General features: G+C 42.3%; 1 protein-coding gene across 3 annotated transcripts in view; it reads right to left on the bottom strand.

Moving 5' to 3' along the window:
• cacna2d2a (calcium channel, voltage-dependent, alpha 2/delta subunit 2a) overlaps positions 1-25,217 on the bottom strand; it is a 573,469-nt gene that overhangs the window by 180,360 nt on the left and 367,892 nt on the right. For all 3 annotated transcript variants that reach the window (XM_034166295.1, XM_034166292.1, XM_034166294.1), the window contains one exon: positions 18,857-18,995. In XM_034166295.1, coding sequence (XP_034022186.1) covers positions 18,857-18,995 — 139 coding nt within the window. The remainder of the gene's footprint in view (positions 1-18,856; positions 18,996-25,217) is intronic.

The raw sequence follows: 25,217 nt of genomic DNA, 5'->3' as shown, positions 1-25,217 counted from the left end.
CGATAAACCACCCAATAATGTATCGGAAGTTACAGATAACCGATAACCGATAAATTACAATATTGTCTCTGGTACATTTGCAACTACTAATAAACTGAATTTGAGTTTTAACACCACAATAGCTTCTAGTAATATTAAAAGTGACAACAAACCCAAACAACAAGGCCACAGTTCTGTCTTTGAACATCCTGCCCTTGCTGGAAGCTCTTGTTTACTACACAGCTTCCATCACAGAGGCACTCTGAGAGCAGCCATAAAGCCCAGCTCTCTATCAATCACAACGCTCCGGTCAGGCGGAGGTCTTGGAAAATAAAGTCATGCTGACTTATGGTTTTGATTTCTAAATAACATTAATACCGATAGAATAACTCCATTAATGTCAATTCTGTCATTTGTACAAAGTTAAAATATAACATATATCTTTTAATGTTGAATAATGCACTAATTCTGAAGTTTAATTCTGAAACACAGACAGGTCGCAAAGGATTCTGGGTAAAAGTGCCTCTGCTAAACACTGATTGGTTCAGTCATTCATTATGTAAACCAACACGTTAATGTGACGTGTCGTGTGTTGGTGTTTACAGATAAATGTGCTTTTGTAAAATATTCCATTTATTATTTGTAAAAACAGGCATTTTTACGGAGTCCTGGAAGTGTCATCGCAAAATGTTTTGCATGTGGAGAGAATGTGCGCACGTTTTATTAGTGCCGTGCACACGTTTGATGATGTTGTAAAACGTGCACTCAATAGTCTTGACACATAAATGTTGGCTTTACACTGTGCGAGTTTTGGCCCTTTTTTAGATGATTTTTCATTCGTGCGAGAATTTTTTGGACTGAGTTTCAGGTTATTCGCGCGTCCTGCATCGTGTAGTGTACACGGAGTAACAAGCTGCGTTTAACATCTCACGACCACCACTTGATCGCCGATTGTATGGTCGAATGAAAATCAAACCTGTTTGATATTATTCTGGTCGGCCGTTGTGAGGTTATCCTGCTGCTGAGGGGCTAAAAGCGTCCAACCGCTTGCACTGTGCATGTGCAAACACCACAGAGCTGTCTTTTTTTGTTGTTGTTTTGTTTTTAAACTTAATTTGTAAAAAAAAAAAAAGAAGCCATTTGCAAAGCCAAAAAGTTGATCTGACAACCATTTGATATAACCGGGGTCAAAATAAATAGAACACTGCCATCTACTGGTGCCCAGATGCTTAGTACTTAGGGCGAATACTGCCATGAGCACTGCTGGCCAGTAGATGGCAGTAGAGGCCTGAAAAACTTACCAAAACAAAATCCCAGATAATCTGTGTCTGCTACATTTAAGATGAGTGGAATTTCACAAACGCAAATACAATAACGTCTATAAACGCAGAGAATATATTCACGAGCGTTTTAGGCACTAGAGTTTAATGCTGCTGTCCGTGGAGCCTGAACAGAGTGTCTGAAATGCATTTATCCTGTTGTGAACATACTAAGATTAGACTATCCTACCCATAATGCACTGCTGGTCACAGCATGTGCTCACTAAAACTTTAAAATTAGCACATTACTTTAAAACTAAAACATATATCTGATATTTCACTTTATAAAACGTCAGACATGACAGTAATTTTAAATAACTTGCCCAAAATTAGTTTGATTAAAATTTGAACCATAAGTTAAAAATGTATGCCTCTGGATGAATTGGGTGATATTGCCAGCATATCAGTATGGTGTTAAAGGAAATGTTTTTTTATTTTAATTTTAAAAGTGTTTGTCACTGTTGATCTTTGTTTACTATGTTATCGGTCTAAAAGTTATAGGACAAAAATGTATCGGAAGATAATTAGTCCGATAATGTTTTTAAAGTTATCTAAAAAGATAATCCGATAATGAAAACATTATCTTCAATAATTATCTGTTATCGGATTATCGGAATTGTGCCCACCACTGCATGCAGTTAACACCATGTTGTTTCCTCAGGCTGAGCATGACCAAACACCATGGCTGTAGATTCAGACAAAAGATGCTCAGATGTGAGCTCACCTCCCCCCAGCTCCTGGCTCCAGGAGGAGGCCTGGTTTCTCTAATCCAGGAAAGATGAGTCTGTCCACTATTGTGGTAATCATCAAGGGTCTCCTCAATGGGACCGATACAAAGTCAAACAAAGCAAACAAATGATTTGTTGGAAAGGTTAGACCTTATACAAATGAAGCACCTTGAGACAGCTCTTTTGTGATTTTGCATTATATAAATAAATTGAATTGAATTTGTCATATATGTGTGGCATTTTCATCTGGTATTTGTCTGAAGTAACAAGTGTGACAGTTTCAACAAATCTAAAGTATATGTATGATGATTTTCCTACATTGTACCAAATATGATACATTTCTGTCTGTCTGTTTGTTCCCTGACTCATCTCAGGTCACTGGCCCAATTTCTAGAATTGGGCCCAGAATTTCTTTTGAAGGATTTGTTTTGGCAAAGGAAAAGGTCATTGGGATGACAGGTGAAATTTTCCCTTTTCAGGCCCATGTGCACCAAACACGGCACACATATGTGGATGGATTCTGGAACTGCTTCAACAGTATCAAACTTACCAAAGCTCAATCATTGGAGGGGTGTTCAAGGCCACTGGGGTCAAAGGTCCAAATATAGCCCAGTACACCCCCCCCCCCCCTTTGTTACACTAAATTTGGCACACATAGGGAGATGGGTACCAAAATTGAGAAGCAAGGCTTTGAAGCCAAGCTCATATCTACCTTTCTGTCTGTCAGCCTACTCTTCACAGGTCCATTTGATGATTTCTCACAATCTTGGTATGCCAGTGAAGATCGACATGGAATTGCTTTAAGGAATTAATGTTGGCGAAGCTCAAGCAATTTGATTGTCAATTCAGTTTGGACCAAATGTAGCATAAACCTAGGTGGATTCCAGAATTATGAAGTGGAAATGGACCACATTTCTGCAACAGCTTTTCCATCTGAAAACATGCTTAAAACATGTTACCTTGTATTAACTGTCAGTGTACTGCCATGCAATGCACTCTACAGCACACCAAGAACGAGCCCGAGGATTAACGACCTTGTCCAAGGGCCCTTAGTGATTTTCTGGTCTAACGCAAACCTCTAAACAAATTCCAAATTGTCCTGGCAAGGCCAGCCAGAGGTGGCTCTTTTGGATGAAGGTTAATGTCATTGGGATCAAATGTCAAACTGCTGTAGCCCTTAAAGTCTTCACACCTTCAGGTACTATTACCTAATTGCTAAAACAAATAAAACGCCACAGCTTCGCAGAAGGTATGAAATCCAGACCTAAGCCACCAACACCAATTTTCCTGTTAAAAGATAGACTTTATGAAGTAACATTTTGTCAAAACATTTGAGTGAGACTAACTGGAGCCTGGATAAATTCTTTGCAGAAGCTCATTTATCATCCTGGTTACACCAAAAACATTTTGCAGTCTCCTCTATTCTTTTCCCTCAAATTATCTGATGTTTTGCAAAATTAGTTAATTAATGCTACTTTCAGAATGGTAATATTTATTGTAGATTTTAGAGTAAATGGACTGCATTTATACAGCGCGTTTCCATCTGCATCAGACGCTTAACGCACTTTACACATTAATTCCTCACATCGGGGTAAATGTTGCCATGCAAGGCGCCCACTACACACTGGGAGCAACTAGGGGATTAAGGACCTTGCCCAAGGGCCCTTAGTGATTTTCTGGTCAGGCTGGGATTTGAACTGAGGAACCACGGGTCTCAAGTCCAATGCTTTAACCACTAGACCATCACCTATTGCCACTATTGTTTCTGTATGACAATGTTGCTTTTCATCCCACACATGGATGAGTCACATTCAGCTCATCAAATCTTTAGTTATTGATCCGTTCAGATACTGTCAATGTTTGTGCAAGCCGTCAGGCTTGGGAGGTTGGACGAAGTTGGACGACGGTCAAACGGGATGCTGACGGTACGGGAACGACGCAAACGATGAGGAACCATGAAAAGAGAAAGAAAATCGTAATACGGATGAATTGTTGTATGGCTGGGGGGGGCCTGGCTGCCGGTTTGTTTGTCATTTGGTTTCCTCCCAGGTGGCGTGCATTTGGGACTGAGTGGCTGTGTTGCTGAGGCTGTTAGGACTTCACCCTGATCACCTGCGACTCGTCAGGACTCACAGCTGAGGTGCATCTGGAGGGATTGGAGTATGTTGGCATTTAAGACTGAAGTGCACAGTGTGCATTTGCCAGAGACTCGACCTTGTGACCAGACGGGTGAGATCGTCGTCTTGGGAGCCATCTCATCAGCAGCGGACGCTGAGAATGTCCAGGTTTGATGCACGGTCTGTGAAAGAGGAGAGGGTGAGGTCTCACGCTCGTCAGCACACTTCCTGAGGTACGTTGGATTTTGTGACTAACAGTTATACAGTCAGTAAATGTGGTGTCCCTCACACCTTATTGTATTGAGCTGTATGTTAGTCATGTATCAGCTTCCACTGCGGTGGTGATTTGTGAACGGGATGTTCCATGCCTGCAGGTTGGAAGCTGATCAGTAATCAAGCCAGGAAGTGTTTGCTGTTTGTACACCTTTAAGTGTTCTGTGTGTAGAGTGTGGACTCACATAATGGTTCCTTCTTTCACAGACTCGGTTGTTGCGGCCACCTGGGGGGTGTCGGCGGGGTCCTTGGGTCCGAAACAGCTTCTGGCTCCGGACCATTAGCGCTGCTGGGAGCGCACCACGCCAGACCGCACCTTTTATTATTATTATGATCACTGTTATGTATTAAATTCAGTTAGCCTTTGAACCGTGCTCTGCTTATTTCATACTGGGTCCTTCAAACGCTGGTCGGTTCTCCGAGCTGCGTCCGACACATAACAGTAGTCTCTGGCCAAACATCACGGACCCAGCGGTAGCAGAGACGGTAACGCGCCGGGAAGGCGGCAGCAGACGTTCAGTGGTTATCCGGATCAGTTGCGGGGCTCTCCGCCCGGAAGGTGCGTGTTTGAGAACCCATTACTAGATACTAATTTGTGCTCTCTTGCAGCCGTGTCCTGTGTTTGTGCCTTATCCGTGGGTCGTGGTGGAGTGTGACTGGCGACAGCTTCGCGTCACACTCCGACCGGATAAGAGGCTTAAACGGGAGCTGCAAGAGTGCGTTTGTAATGGGTTCACGCGCACGGCGGAGCTCTGTTAGCACGGGTCGCTGGGCTTCCTGTGCTACAGTCGTAGCCCCGTTTCCCCGGATAAAAGGTAACTACTGCGTCTGTTGTTTCAGCTCCGGCGTTATTTAGTTGAGCACATTTTGGTTGTTGCACACAGCTGCGCACGAGGATGCAGCTCGTTTGTTTTTTGTCACCAAAGGGGGTTTTTCATTTTTTAGCACTCTGGTTCCCCCTTGTGGTGCCTGAATCACGGTACCGTCAAGCTCTTGAGTAGGAACAGGTGTGTTCCATGTGGTTGAGCTTGACGGTATACCTCACTGATTTGTTTTGTGTTGGTTCATTTTGTGTGGGTGTTTTTTGAGTGGGTTTTTGTTTTTTGTTGTCCACTGTTTGTCTGGGGGTGTGATCCTGCAGCCTTTGCTACACAAAAAAAGAAAAAGAAAAGGAAAGACGGGGACCCAAATAACTGTGTGTTGGTCTGTTTTTTTTTTCTTTGTTTCTTTTTGTTTCCCCCCTCCCCGGGGTTAGATGGAACGGTCCCCTGGGGGGTGATGGGGTGGTATTTGGGTTGTCTTTCTCTGTTTTTTGTTATGCCCTCTCTTCTCCTCTGACTCCAGCCGGGGGTGCCGTAGTGTCGGCATTGCTGGAGGGGTGCAGTTAGGTTGAGCTGGGCGTTTCCCAGGTGGCCTCTGCACCCGGGAGGGGAGGGGGGGGGGGGTTTGGGGTTTTTGTTTTGTTTTTCCTCCCCCAGTTTCCACCCTCAGGGTTTGACTGTGGTGTCCTCTGGGGGGGAAAAGGCGTTGGGTCCATCTAGCCGTGGGCGGCCGGGGCTGGGTCCATTGGTCGTGTGGGGAGGCGTCTCCTGGGGTTGACGAGTGGTCCTCTGGGGGGCGCTGGTAGTCCCCATGGGTGACGGTGGATCCCAGAGGGACCTCGGCCGTGGTTATTACTCCTGGAGCTGGCGGGTGGCCCTCTGGGGGGTGTTGGTCCCTGCGTGTCGTTTGGGGGGGAGGAGGGGGGGGTCTTTTGGCATTTTTGTTTGTGTGTTTACATGTGGGTTGTTTTTCTTTTCTCCCCTTCCCTGGGGTTTGATGGAACGGTCCTCTGGGGGGGGGGGGGGGGGGGGGGGTGTTTAAGTATTTTTGTTTGTAGGCTTGGGTTTGGGTTGTTTTTCCTTTCTCCCCTTCCCTGGGGTTTGATGGGACGGTCCCCTGGGGAGGGGGGGGGGGGGATGTTTTGGTTGTTTTGTTTTTGACTAATCACACGTTTGGTTAAAGGCTGACCGCACAGGTGTAGGAACTCCTGGCCACACCTGTGCTAAGACTGTTAGAACCAAGGGCAAATATGCAGCCAGTTCGGGCAGTCTGTTGGAGGACGAGCGCGGACGTGGTTTCCAGCCATGGTCCCTGGAGGGGGGTGTTTCTCCTGGGCCAGGTGTGTGTGGTCGCCGGGAGGCTTCCCGTGAGGGTGGGGTACTGTTGTATGGCTGGGGGGGCCTGGCTGCCGGTTTGTTTGTCATTTGGTTTCCTCCCAGGTGGCGTGCATTTGGGACTGAGTGGCTGTGTTGCTGAGGCTGTTAGGACTTCACCCTGATCACCTGCGACTCGTCAGGACTCACAGCTGAGGTGCATCTGGAGGGATTGGAGTATGTTGGCATTTAAGACTGAAGTGCACAGTGTGCATTTGCCAGAGACTCGACCTTGTGACCAGACGGGTGAGATCGTCGTCTTGGGAGCCATCTCATCAGCAGCGGACGCTGAGAATGTCCAGGTTTGATGCACGGTCTGTGAAAGAGGAGAGGGTGAGGTCTCACGCTCGTCAGCACACTTCCTGAGGTACGTTGGATTTTGTGACTAACAGTTATACAGTCAGTAAATGTGGTGTCCCTCACACCTTATTGTATTGAGCTGTATGTTAGTCATGTATCAGCTTCCACTGCGGTGGTGATTTGTGAACGGGATGTTCCATGCCTGCAGGTTGGAAGCTGATCAGTAATCAAGCCAGGAAGTGTTTGCTGTTTGTACACCTTTAAGTGTTCTGTGTGTAGAGTGTGGACTCACATAATGGTTCCTTCTTTCACAGACTCGGTTGTTGCGGCCACCTGGGGGGTGTCGGCGGGGTCCTTGGGTCCGAAACAGCTTCTGGCTCCGGACCATTAGCGCTGCTGGGAGCGCACCACGCCAGACCGCACCTTTTATTATTATTATGATCACTGTTATGTATTAAATTCAGTTAGCCTTTGAACCGTGCTCTGCTTATTTCATACTGGGTCCTTCAAACGCTGGTCGGTTCTCCGAGCTGCGTCCGACACATAACATGAATTGAAGTTGTCATCGGGATTCGTTCACAATTTTCAACAGTTTGAAAATTCTGACGAAGCACCAGCTACAGGAACGAAGCTGGATGACGGTTAAACGATGCCTCCGAAAGTCAACGCAAGTCCAGGTTTCTTGTTTCGTTTTGGCTTCGGTGTCCTTTGTTAGTGCTGTGTGACCGGGGCTTTGACATTGACATTCACACCACTGCAGCACTCCTTCTCATTCCTTGTGGGTTAACAACAACAATGACAATAAAATTACTTACCAATATGGCGTGGAATTCGCCTCCAGTGGCCATTTGACTCCCTGGAAATTTGACGCCTGAGGTGTTGTTTCTAATGACGGCAAACACGCAAGCGAGAGTCACAGAGCCACCATGGGCATCAGAAAGCCCCCTGAATGTAGTCCCCACAACTCATAACATGTGAGCATCATGAGAAAACTTTGTGAGGGGTTGACAGTGGCTAAAACTACACTGTGATTGGAGACAAAACAAGGATCTGACATTCCCCATGGTAGACATATATGACCTGCCCTGGGAGCATGCCAAAATAGCCGAGATGATCAGAGAGAGACAGAGCTTCTGGAAACAACTGAGGGAGTCCAGCAGCCACGGCTCAGCTGCTGACCCATGTGCATGCATGGTCAGCGGGCTGGATACACTTGTCCACCTCAGATGGGATTATCTTTAATTTTTATATAGAGGACCACAGCAAGTGCCCATGCACAGAGGTGGGGTTCAACACAGCGGTGGATGAATACTGGTCATTCCTGAGACCTGAGGAGGACATCTGTCCATAGGAGGATGTCGCATGCATTTCATGCATGATGGTCCCAACCAGAGGCTCTTCTCTGTTGAACATTACATAGGAAATACATACATAATATTTTAACTTCCTTAGGAAGTTAAAATATTCCTATTTTAACTTCCTTAGGAAGTTAAAATATTAGCCATAGAGAAGAAATGGTTTGAGAGAGGGGTCAAGGAGGCATTCTTTGTGAAATGTTTGAAACCCAGCCTTAACCGGGGAGGGGGTCTGAGACATGCTTTATCCCCTGTTTACAATGGGGTACTCAGGTCAAAGCAGTTTCAGTCTTTTGTTCATGGTAATGAGTCATTCACGTCATCAGCAGAGTCGTCAAGGGAGCCACAGCTGCCCTGTCATTAGGAGGGTGCTAACTAGAGCACAACAGGTTCTAATTAGAGCTATTGTTTAGTCACTAGCCTTAGCAGTCTGCCTCTCGGTAGGAGGGGTCTGGTTAGGTTTAAAGTGGATATGACACTTAAAGACAACATAGTCTTATTACATGTAACAAAGGTTATATAATTCGGTCAACCTAAACGTTTTAGGAAAGTGTACGCAGTTCTCCCGTTATATATAACATTTGAACGTCCCGCCACTGAAAAATGTGGACGCCCCGTGATCAGCTTCCCGCTGAGCACCAAGCCTAAAATACGTCACTACGTGTAGACCGTACTGGCTTGTGCGCCTGGCAGCCGTTGTTTACACTTTGTTTAGCGGCAGAAACTTTGATTAAACACAGCTCTCAGGGACTTGTTTGTCGATATGCCTGACCAGTGTGTCGCAGCATATTGCACAAACACAAGGGCGAAAGGTTTTAGCCTTTTCAAGTCCAGGCTGATTGATCGAAAGCCACGGTGTTGTGTGATGCACGAAATGTCCGGCTGCCGCCCGCTCCGCTCGCGCACACGCATTTGCTCCCGACAACAGACACTTTCCTCTACCGTCTCCATGTTCTCAGCACTCACAGGAACACATAAAATGTCAACCCCAAATAATATGTTCACAATAATCTTGAAATGGTCAAGGAACTTACGTAGTAAACACGGCGGCGGCACGTAAACACGGCACCGGCAGGTTCACTGTTGTTTTCGGCGATCTTTTTCAAAACTTTCGCCGTTTATTTCCTATTCTTTCATGAAAATAACATAACTAAACACGGATGAATGCAATGCCAGGCACTCGAAAACGGCAAAACCCGAAGATAATGACGGTGGTCTGCAAGTAATAGCTACACTATCGCGGCTCTGGAACAATAACAAAGGCGGTAAACAGACGCTCGAATCGAAAATGCTATACAGTAATTAGAGTGTTATAAACAGCAGCAACAAAAATCAAAGCCTCCCTTACCATTCCATATTCTGCAGTCTTTCAAAATCCATCGGAATTGGCACGTCTCTTGCCTCTGCTTCGGCTCCACCATAAACACCGTCTGCATTATTTTCACTGCCAGAATGCTCCTGGTTTGAATGTTCGTCCGAAAAATACGGCTCCAATCTGTAGGGTCTAATCACTGCTGCGACAATCTCAGGATCCCAGTCAGAAATAATCCACACTTGAAGAGGAGTCAGAAAAGTTCTTGATCTCGTCACTGTCCATGCTGAGGTCCATCTGTTCCTGTTGTCGATCGAACAGACAAAGACGGGACTCTCCATTCTGTGATGTCACGGCATCGTGTGACCGCTGAAGGAGCGCTGCAAGCGCGCTTTCCAATAAACACACTTTTGAGAAGCTGTATATACTTTATTTTTCAGTGATAATGAATAAAAACACTTTCAACTTACTATACTGTATGTATATTTTGCTATTTATATCAGTTTTTCCCTAATTTTTGAAGTGTCATCTCCACTTTAAAACTCCAGCATTTGTGACTTCGGATCATTCTTCTCGACAAGAGTCAAGACAGAAGTCAGACCACCAGAGCAAGAATTTTAGCTGAGGAAGCTTCTGCAATTTGAAGCGAAACGTCCTCGCGTCAAGCAACCCAGTCCAGTCGAAGATTCAAGCTTCTCTACTATGGAAACCACCTGGACAACTGAGAGCCTACACAGAAACATTGGTATTGCTGTTTCTTACTAAGCACAATCATGGGGAATTTCCACAGCCTCTATTCACATGGATAATAGCAGGATAATACCAGCTGCGTACTGTGTGCAAACATGTCATCATTTCAGATGCAAGTGGCATTAGACATTCGTGAGGGTGCTACATGGCATTCAGCAGATCAGCAGATCATTGCATTTGCAAAGGCTGCGCTTGACATTCGCAAGAATGCCATGCGGAATTCAAATGAACGGCCACGAGTCTGTGTGAAATTTGGCTGACATTCGGGTGACACGTGCTAACTTGTCATTACGTAGTATCAAGTTAGTGGGATACCAACTGCGAATTTGTCGCTCATTCACATGACTGTTCACTAGTTCACATCTCCAACTACACTCTGACAGTTGCAGCGCAGCCCAGCCCAGACCCTAAGCAGGATTCAGAAACTTCTTTCAAGAGTGCCAACTTGGCATTAGCTAACTGCAGCTACTGTGTTGTGCTGAGGCAGAAGTCAAGGGTTGCTAATCCGACCCCTGTAATCTAAGTGTACAGACAGTCTGTTAACTGCTTCATGCAAAACACTAAAGCTCTCTTCTACACACAGTCTGTTAGTCTTTGCCATTTACTTCTGACAACCAAGTTTCCCACTGAGCCCGGCTACAATAGGAAACTGACAAGATGATGTGATGCTGCAGCAAAAAGCGCAGCATGCATCAGCTTTACTTCTAGCTGAATGAAAGAACTCAATACATGCAGCGTTGGCTTCCATTATTCTCCGACAACAACAGTGGCAATGTATTATCTCCAAAGAAAGTATTAGTGGGGGATAAATTTGAGAGCAATGTCCATCCAGTTGAACATTTACCACTATACATCCAAGACTCCTGGGCCCAAACTAACCAAACTTGGCACATGGGTGGTCTCAGTGGGTGGGTAGGGGCTAATCACCATAGCAACAGTGACCTGATTTCAGTATTAATTAGATCATGGGGTCTGGATGATGGCTCATAGAAAATACATTAATTGAGCTTGGCACGCAAACTTTTGACACAACTTATATCTGATTCCAAAGGTTCCAGATGACCTTACTCTTTAGGTCATGAGGTCATTCATTGCAGAAACTTACTAAGATTGGGATAACTGACTGTGACTAGCTCGAACCCAACTATTTTCTGATCTGATAATCCAGATTTTCCGGCACAACTATCAAAAACAGAGGCAGGGTACCTTTGCAGAGACTGTTATGCTGAGTACAGGGATCAAGTAGGAAGGAACACAGGCAAACATCCACCAACAGCCAGCACTACCTTTACTTAAGGTCTTCAAATAAGTATCTTGCATCTAATAGTACCACAAACATTGTTTACATGTAGTTCACTGTGTAAATGCCATGTTGACAAATTCTAGTTCTATAGCTGTTTTTTGGGGGGGTTGGTTATTTTTTAGATAAGTCGATTTCATTGCTTAGATTGGACCTTTTCAATTTATTGTCAACTACAGATTTCGACTACAGATTTTCTGTTCTTGTCCCAACCCTACCCAGGGTTGTTTGGGGGATTTGCTGATTCAAGGCTTTATGTGGCCATGCAGCATGCCATTTGCACATATTCTCCCAATACTGACTTTTTAAGTGGCTATTTTTACCTACATCTACATTGTTATGATTCACATGCAATTGTAGAATGAACCAATCTGTCTTAGAATTCTCTCTCTTGAGAAAAGTTCCACTGACTTGGCAATACACTTGCCAAAGAACAGTCTGTACATTGCTGTACTGTTTTTGCCCTAATTTGTCATTTATTTACTTTTGATGATTATACTCCCAGACCCCTTCTCTGCAATTCTTCAGCAAATCCCTGCATCTTCCTCATAATTTTGGTAATTTCCATAACGGTCACTGGGAAAATAAAACTTATATCTCCATGCAGGACATCACCCACAAGACTTTATTCCTCTGTGACTGTGTTCCAATGTCCATTCTGTAATAAGCAATGGTAATTAGACAAAAACTGCATGAATGTTTGACCTAAGTTAATTAGAAAGTTTGCAGAGTTGGCAGCAGGAATCAGCTTTGGGATAATGAATCATAAAATGGTTCATTACTGGCTCAGGGAACACACTCAATCTCAAACGGACATGGGGCCGAGCAGAGAAATCAAACCAGGGTGTGAACACCGCCTCATTTAGCTGGTGAAAGGATCACAACATAAAAAGATTTTTTCTTTCCAAACTCCAAATGGTGTCTATTATTACAGTGTCTCTTTTCATTCACTGTCTTCACATCTATAATTCCTTCCATCTATGCTTCTCTTAGTCCTTTCAAGGATGCCAATTTTGACTTGTCTGGTAAAAACACTTTGTGGAAAACAAGCCTGTTCATTGCATTAACATTATGTACAAGTGAAAGCAAGCTACCTCAGCTGCCTGGAGCACAGGTGCTAATAAATTTCGCATTTTCACGGTAACTGTTGAACATTATGCATTACTTTGGAATATTCCTCTGGCTTACCCCTGGGGAGCCCGTGCTGAATCAAGCCACTCACAGCACTTGTATTCTACTAATCCTAAACCCACAGATACGAAGTAGATCCAGACCTCTCTAGACCCAGAGGACAACAATCCACCCACATGAGTGAACTCAGACTTCCTCTCTCTGCAGATGCACACTGGTGGGACTAAAGGGGAGCATGGCATAAACACAATGGTCCATTTTCACAAAGGTAAATGTGTGTCCTGTGACTCTGGACTGATGCAAAATGGATCAATTTATAGTAAGTTCAACTTTGTAACGGTGTACTTTGTGACAATGCTTGTGCTTGTAACACTGTAAGGTTTGCACAGCAAAAATGTAGATGACTGGGTGAGTGAGCGAGTTATTCTACCTGAGCCAGCTTGTGTAGACAATAACTCAAAAACAATGAATGCTACCATCTTGTAACTCACCACATTAAAATAACATAATGAGGACAAATCTTACATCACATACGAATGAGAATGCGTGGAATATCTTTACAGAATTGCAGCGTCTGTTTCATTCCTGATTGCAACCACCAATCTGACCACAATGTTGTGATCGGGCTCTGTGGCTATTTTCTTCTTTGAATCTTAATGGCAGTTGGTAAACCAACTTGCAGGTGCATTACTGCCACCTACTGGACCAGAGTGTGGACAATTGATAGCTGTGCTCTTTCTCCCTTCCCTATTTGTTTTTCCAGTGGAGCTGATTACTGGACACAGCTGTGGAAGATCCAACACCTGCAACCAATCACTTCACAGTATTTCAACCCCAGCTCGTCACACCATCCTTGCCATATTCTTGCATTCGTCTGTGTGTTAACGTGGCATAAAAATCAGTAGGCTGTTGTCACCAGAATTTTTTTCCTCTTCTTCTTCAGTGTTTTGTTGGAACCCTGTTACTCATTTTTTGACTGACAAAGTGAGGAATCTTGGGGTAATTTTTGATCCTATGTTGTCCTTTGACCTCCACAATAAGGGATATTACGAGGACTGTTTTTTCCACCTACAAAATACAGTGAAGATTCGTCCCATCCTGTCTATGGCTGATGCCGAGACACTGATTCATGCATTTCTTTCTACTAGACTGGACTACTGCAATGTTCTATTTTCTGGTTACCGCAGTCCAACATTAGGGGTCTCCAATTGGTTCAAAATGCTGCTGCCAGACTTCTGACAGGAAGCAAAAAGTTTGACCACATTAATCCCATTCTGGCATCTCTTCACTGGCTTCCTGTCTCTGTGAGATCAGATTTTAAGGTTCTGTTACTGACCTACAAAATTATTCACGGACTAGCACTTCTCTACTTAAGTGACCTACTTAAACCCTACGTACCAGCCCGGGCTCTGCATTCTCAGTGTGCAGGACTACTTTGTGTTCCTAGGGTGAATAAAAAGTCTGCGGGTCACAGAGCTTTCTTTTTTCATGCACCTGTTCTGTGGAATGATCTCCCTGAGTCAATAATACAGTCAGATTCTGTAGAGACTTTCAAGTCCAGACACTTATTTTCCCTTTCTTATGGCTAGCATACTGGCATAATATGTTAGTATGCTTTTTACCCTTTTAAATTATTTTTATTAGGAAACGGAGCGGGCTGCGGCCTCAACTTTATCTAAATTCTGGGTCTTTTAGTGAAGCTTTGGGCTAGTAGCTGTGATCACCTTAGCATTTCTTGTTTTTTGTATTGCTTAATGCTGACAAATTATACTGTATTTGTTGTCTTTCTGATGCCTGATTCTGTTTACTTCTAGCTGAATGAACACCACTCCCAGAGATGGGAGTGGTGTCTACTTCTGCAAGCTTCCTGTTCTGCACACTAGCATGGACTCCCAAAATTTATAGCATATTTATAGAATATTTATATGTTCGTATTGTCAATTGTGTTGGCAGCATGGCCCAAGCAGAGGGTCACCCCTTTGAGTCTGGTCTGCTTGAGGTTTCTTCCTCAAATCATCAGAGGGAGTTTTTTCTTACCACTGTTGCCTGTGTGCTTGCTCTAGGGGTTGGTAAGGTTAGACTTTCCTTGTTTGAAGCGCCTTGAGGCAACTTTGTTGTGATTTGGTGCTATATAAATGAAATAAATTGAATTTAAATAAATTGAATCTTTTCTTTAGTTTGCTGCCACCATCAGCTCCACTGGCTCCACCTGGCCCTGGCTACTGTGCTCCTGATCTCCCTCTCTCGACACCATTTAGAAATGTGAGGTCCATGACTTAATTCATATAAATCACACCCTTTTATGATTTTATAATCACACAGTCTGATATCCTGATTATGACTGATGAGATTAATTGTGCAGCCAGAACATATATTTCTGGTGTGTAATAGTTATACTGTATTTGACCAATGTGGTTTAGTGGAAGAACCTCAAGACCGCTAGCGTATTTAAGCAGCAGCATGTTTAGAACACAACATATTTAATAGCAACTACTAAAACACAGCAAATGTGTCCATAATGAAACTGGCCCTAAGTGTGCAGTTGGCAGTCTCAACACAGCAGACCGTGCAATGGGACCAATCTAAACAACATCAACAGTAAACACTTTGCATGGAGCAGAAGTGGAAAAATAATTCCATGCACTATACGCCTCTCCACCTTCGGTCTACATCGGGCTCAATCAAAGAGGCCTTTATTCTCTGGCTCCTGTCATCAGACAGGGGATGCAGAGCTGCCACAAAATGACTCTAGTTACAGTGTGCAGGCCTGATTGCTCCATTGTGAGTTGGTTGTGGCCTTTGACATCGTGTCCCGAACCATGAGTGTCTAATTCTGTCATGATTTGTCTGGAGACACAGTTGGAGGCTACAGCTACAGACAGGTGCCATACATCACCTCTACAGCAAAGAAAATAACAGACCATAACAAAAAGAAAAACTGTCACTGTGATAATGAGTGTCAATCTACACATGATCTGGTTTTGGAGTCCTTAAAGAGGCGGCCGGAAAGTGTCCAAACTGTTATAAAGGAGGGAACACGCCAAGCACAATCAGTGGCCTCAGAAGGTACGCAGAGTCCATTTGTCAACTACAGACGAAGGAGGGTGTTATGTCTGGAGGGCAGCATGGTGTCAGGTAAAAAGGGCAGAGCCCACAAACATGGGAACATTCAAAAAACAAACAAAGAAAAAGTAGTACATCAAATGCATTATAGCATCTGTCAACTAAAATCGTGTCAGCGTGATAAAAGGCCGTCTGATATAAAAGAGGGGGTTTGTTGAGCTAAAATACTGAGTCACATCAAAACAGTCTGTCTGTCTGTAACGAGGAAGCAGATTTTGTTTCACACTATAATTTCATAATGTTTCTCTGTTTGTTCCTGTACTCCTCCTAGGTCCTTTCGACGATTTCTACCAAACTTGATATGTGGATGAGGGTCAACCATAAAACTGCCCTTAAAGGGTTTTGTTCAGCAGAGCTTGTCCTCAATGGAGTCAAAAGTCAAATTTTAAACTTTTCACTCCTATGTCCATAAATAGGACATGGTAACTCCAGAGGAAGAGAGTTCCAGAGTCTAGAACCTGCCATGGCAAAGGCACGATCGCCCCACTGTCTGTACCTCGACCTTGGAACCACCAGCACGTGTTGGTCTGAAGAGTGCAAGGCTCTGCTGGGCTGGTGAGGGGTCAAAATGTCACTGAGGCAACTCGTGCGAGGCCATGGATTGAATTAAAGATGAACAACAAGAGTTTAAATTGTATTCGGAACTGAACCAGGAGCCAATGGAGGGAGTAAAGAACTGTCATCTAAGAAAGTTTAGCAGGCTAAAAGATTAGATTGCTTCATGAAACCGGGCTAAAGTCACTGGGATCCAAGATCAAAATGTAAGAATTTTACTCCAGTTTGCATCAAACTGGCACATATATGGAGGTAGTTTATTGAAGTGACCAACAAAGATCAGTCATTAGGGTCAAGGTCATGTCTACCTGTCTGTTTGTTGTCCTACTCTTCCAACTCCTTTTTTGCTACTTTCTACCAAACTTTGTACGTCAATGAAGTTTGACACCGACAGTGCCCTTACAGAATTCACTTGGGTAAAAATCAAGGTCAACAAATTTGATTTTCAACCTGATTTGGCCCAAATGTAGCACACACAGGCAGATTCCAGATTAACCCTGGCAAGGTCAGTCACAGGTCAATCATTAGTGTGAAGGGTAAAGTAATTGAGATCAAATGTCAGATTTCCATAGCCCTTTCTGGCTTGATGTCCATAGAAGCCATTACCTAGTCAAACTTGTACTTTGGGTTAACTATCCAAAGTAACAGAGAGTGCAGTAGAGAGGTGAAGAAGAGACTACAGGCAGGGTGGAGTGGGTAGAGAAAGGTGGCAGGAATGATTTATGCTGTATGGTTAAAAAAAATAAATAAATAAAGAAAAGAAAAAAATCACCAGGCTGCTCCTGGTCAGTTTGAACTGCAGAGACTAATTCAGTACATTAATTAATTATGTTGATTAGGAGCTCTCTGATGCTACAAAAGCACTTTGGTGTTGAATTATACGAGGTCTGTCCATAAAGTATAGGTCCTTTTTATTTTTTTCAAAAACTATATGGATTTCATTCATATGTTTTTACGTCAGACATGCTTGAACCCTCGTGCGCATGCGTGAGTTTTTCCACGCCTGTCGGTGACGTCATTCGCCTGTGAGCACTCCTTGTGGGAGGAGTCGTCCAGCCCCTCGTCGGAATTCCTTTGTCTGAGAAGTTGCTGAGAGACTGGCGCTTTGTTTGATCAAACTTTTTTCTAAACCTGTGAGACACATCGAAGTGGACATGGTTCGAAAAATTAAGCTGGTTTTCAGTGAAAATTTTAACGGCTGAGGAGAGATTTTGAGGTGACACTGTCGCTTTAAGGACTTCCCACAGTGCGAGACGTCGCGCAGCGCTCTCAGGCGGCGTTATCAGCCTGTTTCAAGCTTAAAACCTCCACATTTCAGGCTCTATTGATCCAGGACGTCGTGAGAGAACAGAGAAGTTTCAGAAGAAGTCGGTTTCAGCATTTTATCCGGATATTCCACTGTTAAAGGAGATTTTTTTAATGAAAGACGTGCGGACGGGTCCGCGCGTCGGGACGCAGCCGCCGCGACGCTCTGCCACAGGAAAAACACCTCTTTAGGAAGCCTTAAGGACAAGTTGGAACATGTCCAGCTGTTAAACAATTTCTCATATACTCACTCCACTGAAAGCCATCAAAAGCCACCTGGATTTTACAAATGGTTATCAACACGGAGGTGTTTTTCCTGTGCCGCCGCACCGCGTCGGCTGCGTCCCGACGCGCGGACCCGTCCGCACGTCTTTCATTAAAAAAAATCTCCTTTAACAGTGGAATATCCGGATAAAATGCTGAAACCGACTTCTTCTGAAACTTCTCTGTTCTCTCACGACGTCCTGGATCAATAGAGCCTGAAATGTGGAGGTTTTAAGCTTGAAACAGGCTGATGACGCCGCCTGAGAGCGCTGCACGACGTCTCGCACTGTGGGAAGTCCTTAAAGCGACAGTGTCACCTCAAAATCTCTCATCAGTTAAAATTTTCACTGAAAACCAGCTTAATTTTTCGAACCATGTCCACTTCGATGTGTCTCACAGGTTTAGAAAAAATTTTGATCAAACAAAGCGCCAATCTCTCAGCAACTTCTCAGACAAAGGAATTCCGACGAGGGGCTGGATGACTCCTCCCACAAGGAGTGCTCACAGGCGAATGACGTCACTGACAGGCGTGGAAAAACTCACGCATGCGCACGAGGGTTCATGCATGTCTGACGTAAAAACATATGAATGAAATCCATATAGTTTTTGAAAAAAATTAAAAGGACCTATACTTTATGGACAGCCCTCGTATATTGTGTATTTTATAAAGCCCAGAGCTCTGGTGGGTAAATCGCTTTACAAAATACTTTAGTATTAGTTGTATCTTCATTTGCACTTGTATTATTTTATTATATCATTTTACGTTTTCTATCAAGTACATTTGAGTTTTCTTTTTATAAATCAAGACAAAGTTTTGTACTATCCATTGAAAGTGTGCTTGTGTACTTACAGCCTTTGTATATGTCTGTAGGAATCTGCACAGCACTGGATGAGTAGTTGACCTTGTTTTTAAAATTGGGATCATCCACAAACTCCAACTCCAAAGAGAACGGGTTTTCCAGCAAGTTCTCCTCTTCTCCATCCTCAGTCTGCAGACACACACATGCACAAACGTAAATGAAGAGACACTGCAGAGGGAAAAAAATAATGGGAACCGTGGAACTATAGTCACTGCAAATAATGTAGCATTACAGTGCATATTTATGGATATCTTACTTACTATACACTTTACACAAAAAGTCTTACCTAACTTTATTTAAGTGTAAAAATATTATTTGAACCCCACCCAAAAAACAATAAAAATAAAACAGACCAGCGGCACGTCTCAATCCACACAGGAAAAAAAAAAGTCACTACTACTCAACATGATGAACACAGACATATGAGGGCTTACACAAATTAATACAAAAATAACTGTTGCCAAGTATTTGCTGAATCAATGTTTAGTTTCTCTGATTCAAATGCGCACTTATTGCAAAATGCATTGTACGTTCATCTGTACTCTCAGGTGATTGAACAAAAATTAATTTGACTAAAAGTTGGGACCTTATTGTTTTTCAGAACTTCTAAATATCACCATTGCACAAGTAAGATAAACAGTAAGATGAACACACACTGCTGCCACTACTGCCACGAACACTGCCGTCTACTGGATGGCAGTGTTCATGGCAGTGTGAATACCAATTCACACGCACGTTACAGTAACTTGTGTGTTGGTTTTTACATATAAACTGACTACCCACTGATGACAGGGAACAAATTTTCTCATAATGCCTTTCAGCATGTGTGTCTGTAAATGCTAAAACTTTCAAAATTAGTGCATTATTTTAAAACTAAAACATATAGCTGATATTTTCACTTTGTTAAAATGACAGAGGTGACGTTAATTTCAATAACTTGCCTGGAATTAGTTTGTTTAAAATTTTAACCATAAGTCAAAACTGTCTTGCTGTGCATGACTCCTGTGACATGTCTGCAAGTCTGTATGGCTGTGAAAATAAATGATTTTTTTTCTTCTTTTCCTTTCTCTCTGGTAGCCAGCTCTCCTCTGCTGGCAGAGGATTGAGCTCAGTCTCTCATAGCTGTCTGTCTGCTACAAAACATGTAACAGGCAGGCATGAAAATGTATGATTTCAGGCTTTACAAATGTTTTTAACCCTCTCGGGTCCGAGGGCATTTTTTGGACAGTTCACTCGCCTGGCATAAATGTTTTATTATTGCTGTTAACAGCTCTCCCTGCATCCCACAATCAAGTTTTATGTCTCTTTTTTTCAGAACAACCTGTACCTTCATAATATATATGCTATAGCTGTGTTTTATAAGTGTAAGAAAGGTTTACAATCAGAAATAAGAAAGGAAATAGTAAAGTGAAAAATAATTTTCCACACACCTTTATTCAAAACACACAGTAAACTATAATAAATAACTGGTTTGACACTTTATAACGGTAATTTGAGCTCTTGTATGACATGAGATTGTCATCAGAGGCCCTCCATCTGCTCACTTTCACTGATCGCTGTGCGTAATGGTTCAGGGCGCATTGGAGCAAGCAGCCAGACGGCTATTCAAATGGGCCAACTAGTAACACATCTAAAAAATTATCTTTGGTTTATCACGTGAGGTAAATCTGCCCTACGATTGGATTTTGGAAAACCATGTGACGGTGAACCAATTCTGATTGGACACTCACATTGCTCACGTCATCATACAGACTCTATGTGGAGTACAAAGATGGTGGACGGTGGTTCGAAAGTCCGCGGAGTTACCTTTTCAGCAAAAAAAAAGTAATTTTCTATCTCATATCATTAAAAAGTTCTTTATAATTTAGTAAAGCTTGGTCTCAGCTGTCGTATACGATGGCATCGGCCCCAGAGGGTTAACTGTTAAGCTTTATTCACTATGCCGGCAAAAATATGTTAGCGGTCTAAAAGTTATCGGAATTAAATTTAGCAGAAGTTCATTGGTCCACTGATGGTTTTCAAAGTTAGCTGGAAAGCTAATCAGCTAACAAAAAGTTAGCTTCGCTAATTAGCAGTTAACAGATTAGCACAACTGTGCCCACAACTGCTGCTGATGCCAGCAAATCACCCACTCAAACAAACAGTGGCGGGAGGCTTCGGCAGACTATGCTGGATACAGCATGTGGACAAAGTATAGACAAACTAAAGCAAGCCAGGCTAACAAATGTCATGATGAAGTGGATAGCTATGAACTGTAAGCCAGTTCATAGCTATGTATGAAAAGAAGAGGACTACAAAAACAACAGCGTTAGAATGTACATCAACTTTTGCTGTCAAGGGAGACTACTGGACATTGCTGGGTAAGCCCCTTATTTGTTTAGAAAGTTGCTATTCATACTGAGTCATATTCATATAGTGAAATTCTATTGGTAGGTAGCGTCTCTCTCACTGATCAGTATACAGTAGATCATGTGATCATGAGGCTATGCACTTGTACATGTATTTAGTATTGATACATACGATTCCTAAATTGTGTTAACAACGGCCACTAATGCTAATTATATAACAGCTGAGTGGATCCTTGTCATTTGATTGATGCTTTGTATGTCATGTGACATGGATTATTTGTCGCATTGTTGCATTTAGAGTGCAATTTGGTCCCATATGTTTGGTGCCATTACATGCTTCTGCTGTGGTGATCCCAAACGGGAGCAGACGAAAGAAAAAGAAGAAGAAAAGAGTACACCTCCACCACTAGCGCTGTCTTGCTAGTGTGAGAGTGTGTGCAGTGTGCGCGTGCGGTCACACAAGCAGGACGGTGCTTAGCTTTAAAACAAACATGGTGGAGTTTGTGCTGCTGACGGACGATGATTTGACAAAGCTAACTGACGGTGTTAGTTCTTCTAACACACAAACACACACACAAAACAATCTAGTCCGCTGTAAGTCGTCTGGAGGCATAAAAAGCTGTTCGGATGAAAAGCTGACATGATTTTTCGCTTGACTGAGGAACTACACAGTCTTTTTTTTTTTTTGGGAAGTATGAAGTCAGTGCACAGCATCACCGGACTACATGTCACAGTTTGGACTCCTATTTAAAGTTCATGTTGGACTTTAGCAGCAGTGGAACACCAAAATGTAAGTCTCTTTTCTGTTGTTTATCAATTAATATAATATCAAATGACAAGAATTTATTTTAGCCATTATATAAAACAAATAATGAATGTTTTTACATTCTTTCAATGGAACGAATATTTAATTCAGTGAAAGCTGGAACATACCATTCAACTCGGCGAATGAAATATTCGTGCCATTGAACTCATAAACATTTATTATTTGTATACCATAACCCCTAACCACCCTGCGCTATACAGTATAATCACCAGAGATAAATTAACACTGACAGTGAACATATGGTCCCACTCTGACCTGATCAGTACCATATGTTCACTGGCAGTGTTAATTTAACAGTCAGTGTTAGTTTTACACTGGTGATTAACTGAGCATGTATGAATAGAATTTGGATTATGAATATAGTTATGTATGAATAACCAATTCCTTTGTTTAAAGTGTTTGCAAACCAAACGTTATTGCACTTTTATGCATATAGCAGTACTTTTAAAATAAAGAAATACTGTATTTTTGAAATCATTATTGAATACTGCACATAACAGTTTGATTAACTGCAGAATTATATATATATATATATATATATATAACTAAATAAACAGTTTTAAAAATGATTATCAATTGTACATAGCACACCACTGCAGCCATAAAAATAGTGGTTGTACTTGTCCACATAATTTTTATATTATTATTATATTATTATTATTATTATTATATGCAAACATTTCTTAAAAAGATGTCTTCAAAAGCAGACTTCTGACCCCTTGAGCCTTATTGGCCGCTAAGATGCGTACCACAGAAACAGGTGGTGAGCATTTAAAGTGAAGCAGGATGCAAAGCAAATATGCTTTTGAAACACTTGTGGCCATGCTGCTGCAGAGCTAGCAACAACTATTTACAGCTCAATCGATGTGGCGCTTATGTCACAGCCTGAAATCGAACGCAGACTGATAGGTGTCAGACTCATGTTTAATTAATCCAGTAAAATTCAATCATCAATTGGCTTGATTGGGCCTCATACCAACTGCTGCATCTGCAACATCCCAAGCTGTTAGCTTTAAAATCTGTGTCAACTACTTTTTTTGGGGGGGGGGGGGGGGGGGGTAACCAGTAAGCTATCACCTCATTGTGTGTCAGTTTATTAATTTATTCATATCTATTTTTACTGTGCACTCTTGAAGTGCTCAGTAAATTCCAGGCAGATGTATGATTAGAAAACAGCACAAACTAAGCAGATCCCAGACCAACATACATAAACAAAAATGTGGATAAGCTAATGATTAAGTCTTAATTAAATTAAACACCTTAATTAACATGTGGTCATGGACAAATCTTTTTGATACACTGACATATGGAAGCAGCCTGATGCAGAAATCAACTTGATGCTGCAACCATTCGGTATTGACTGCAATATTCTTTAGGGAAACACCGATCGGAGAGAACAGGTTGCCAGGTTATCCCATTTAAGCATTACTGCTGAAAAGCAAAATTTGACTCTATAACATAAATCTGAGTTGAGGTAAACAAGGCGCTGCAACATGCACTGATCATTTTAATAGAGCCACATGGGTTAATTGGATGTGACACGATAAAACCTGTTTGTTTTTTGGATAAATTAAACCCATACCCCATGTCCACAGCAGAAACTTATTGATAGCCCAACTTTAATTGACTATTAAAATGCAATTACAAGCTGTTGTTGGGGTAAGCAGGGGGAATAGTTGTGGTGATGTCCCATTGAAAGTAGCCCCCCCCGCCAAAAAAAAAAAAAAGACCTGTGACATGATAGATGTGTCATATCTACAACTTCTTTAACATCACATGATAGGGTGAAGGCAGTGGAGATAAACTCATGCAAATTTGTGACATGTTTAATCTCATATGATTAGATTAGATGCTGATTAGATTAATTGAATTGGCATGAGTGCCAATTCAATTAATTATAACAAGAATTCATTTTGGAAACTATGAAATGCCCAATGAAATTTTGACATTAAATAAAAGGTCTGAGTTTAATGTGGTTCATCCTTAAAGCAGTGTTGTGAAAAGCTTCATGACATCTTGTTTTTAGCCTACACCTGTGGCCTGATGAGAGGCTGTAATGTAGCTCACCAAAAGTTAAAAGGGACCAGACGTACATGGTTAAGTGATCAGTTGTCATACTGTAATTTGAGAAACGTTTGCCTGTTGCCCTACTCATCCCAGGTCCTTAGCCCGATGTCCACCAAATTGAGATAAAAGTCAAACCTGAAATCACTTTGACAGGGTTTGTTGGGACAAAGGTCAGTGGATCAAACATTAAAATTTTCATTCCCACCCCCTCTCCATTATCCACTAAACTTGACATGCATATGTTGGTGACCGGGTAAACTCAAATTTACCAAAGGTCAATAACTGGAGTCAAGGTCAGTGGAATCAAAGGTCAAAATTAAACTTTTTTTAACTCCCATTTGAACCACACTTGGCACACATATAGGGATGGATTGTGGAATTACCCAGGTGGGGTCAAATTTGCTAAATATCCATCATTAGGGTCAAGGTCATTGGGCGTAAAGGTCAAAAATGTAATTTTTTCACTTGATTTAGAACAAATTTGCCACAAACTTCAGTGAATTCTAGAATTGCTCTGGAAAAGCCACTGGTCAAGCATTTGAATGAAGGTCAAGGTCGTTACTAGGGTTCAATGTTCGATTGCCATAAGCCTATCTTTATTCCCATGGGTACTATTACCTAGTATCTTAAAATAAACTGTATAAGTTATAGTTAACCAATGTGACATTGTTAAAGCAGTAACAACACTATTCTGCTGTAATGTCCTAATGGAAACTGTAATAAAATGCAATAAAATACACATTACTGTAGAAGACATGCAGTTCTGTGGTCTTATAAATGATTTATAGTGATGCTACAAAGTCTGAAATACACATTTGTTGATATGAGGCAAATGTGGAGCAGCAATCTGTTAAATACTATTAAAACTGCATTGAGTTTTACGGATAAACCCAGAACGGTGAAGGCTTATTTCTTCTTAATAGCGGTAACTGCGAGGTTGAGGTGTTTGTTTATCAGTCTGTCAGTCAGACACTAATTCTGTCAATGTCAGGAAGGGAGGGCTTTTTTTCTCTCTTCATAAGAACCCAATCATAATTAACTAAGGCAGCTTCTAATTAGGGAGCTGAATAAATCCACACAGCAAAGACTGATTGGTTCATTTTCGTCAAC

This window comes from Thalassophryne amazonica, chromosome 3, assembly GCF_902500255.1.
Source record: "Thalassophryne amazonica chromosome 3, fThaAma1.1, whole genome shotgun sequence".
NCBI classification, from domain to species: Eukaryota; Metazoa; Chordata; class Actinopteri; order Batrachoidiformes; family Batrachoididae; genus Thalassophryne; species Thalassophryne amazonica.
The sequence above is the reverse complement of the archived record's forward strand: the minus strand, read 5'-3'. Positions and strand labels throughout refer to the sequence as shown.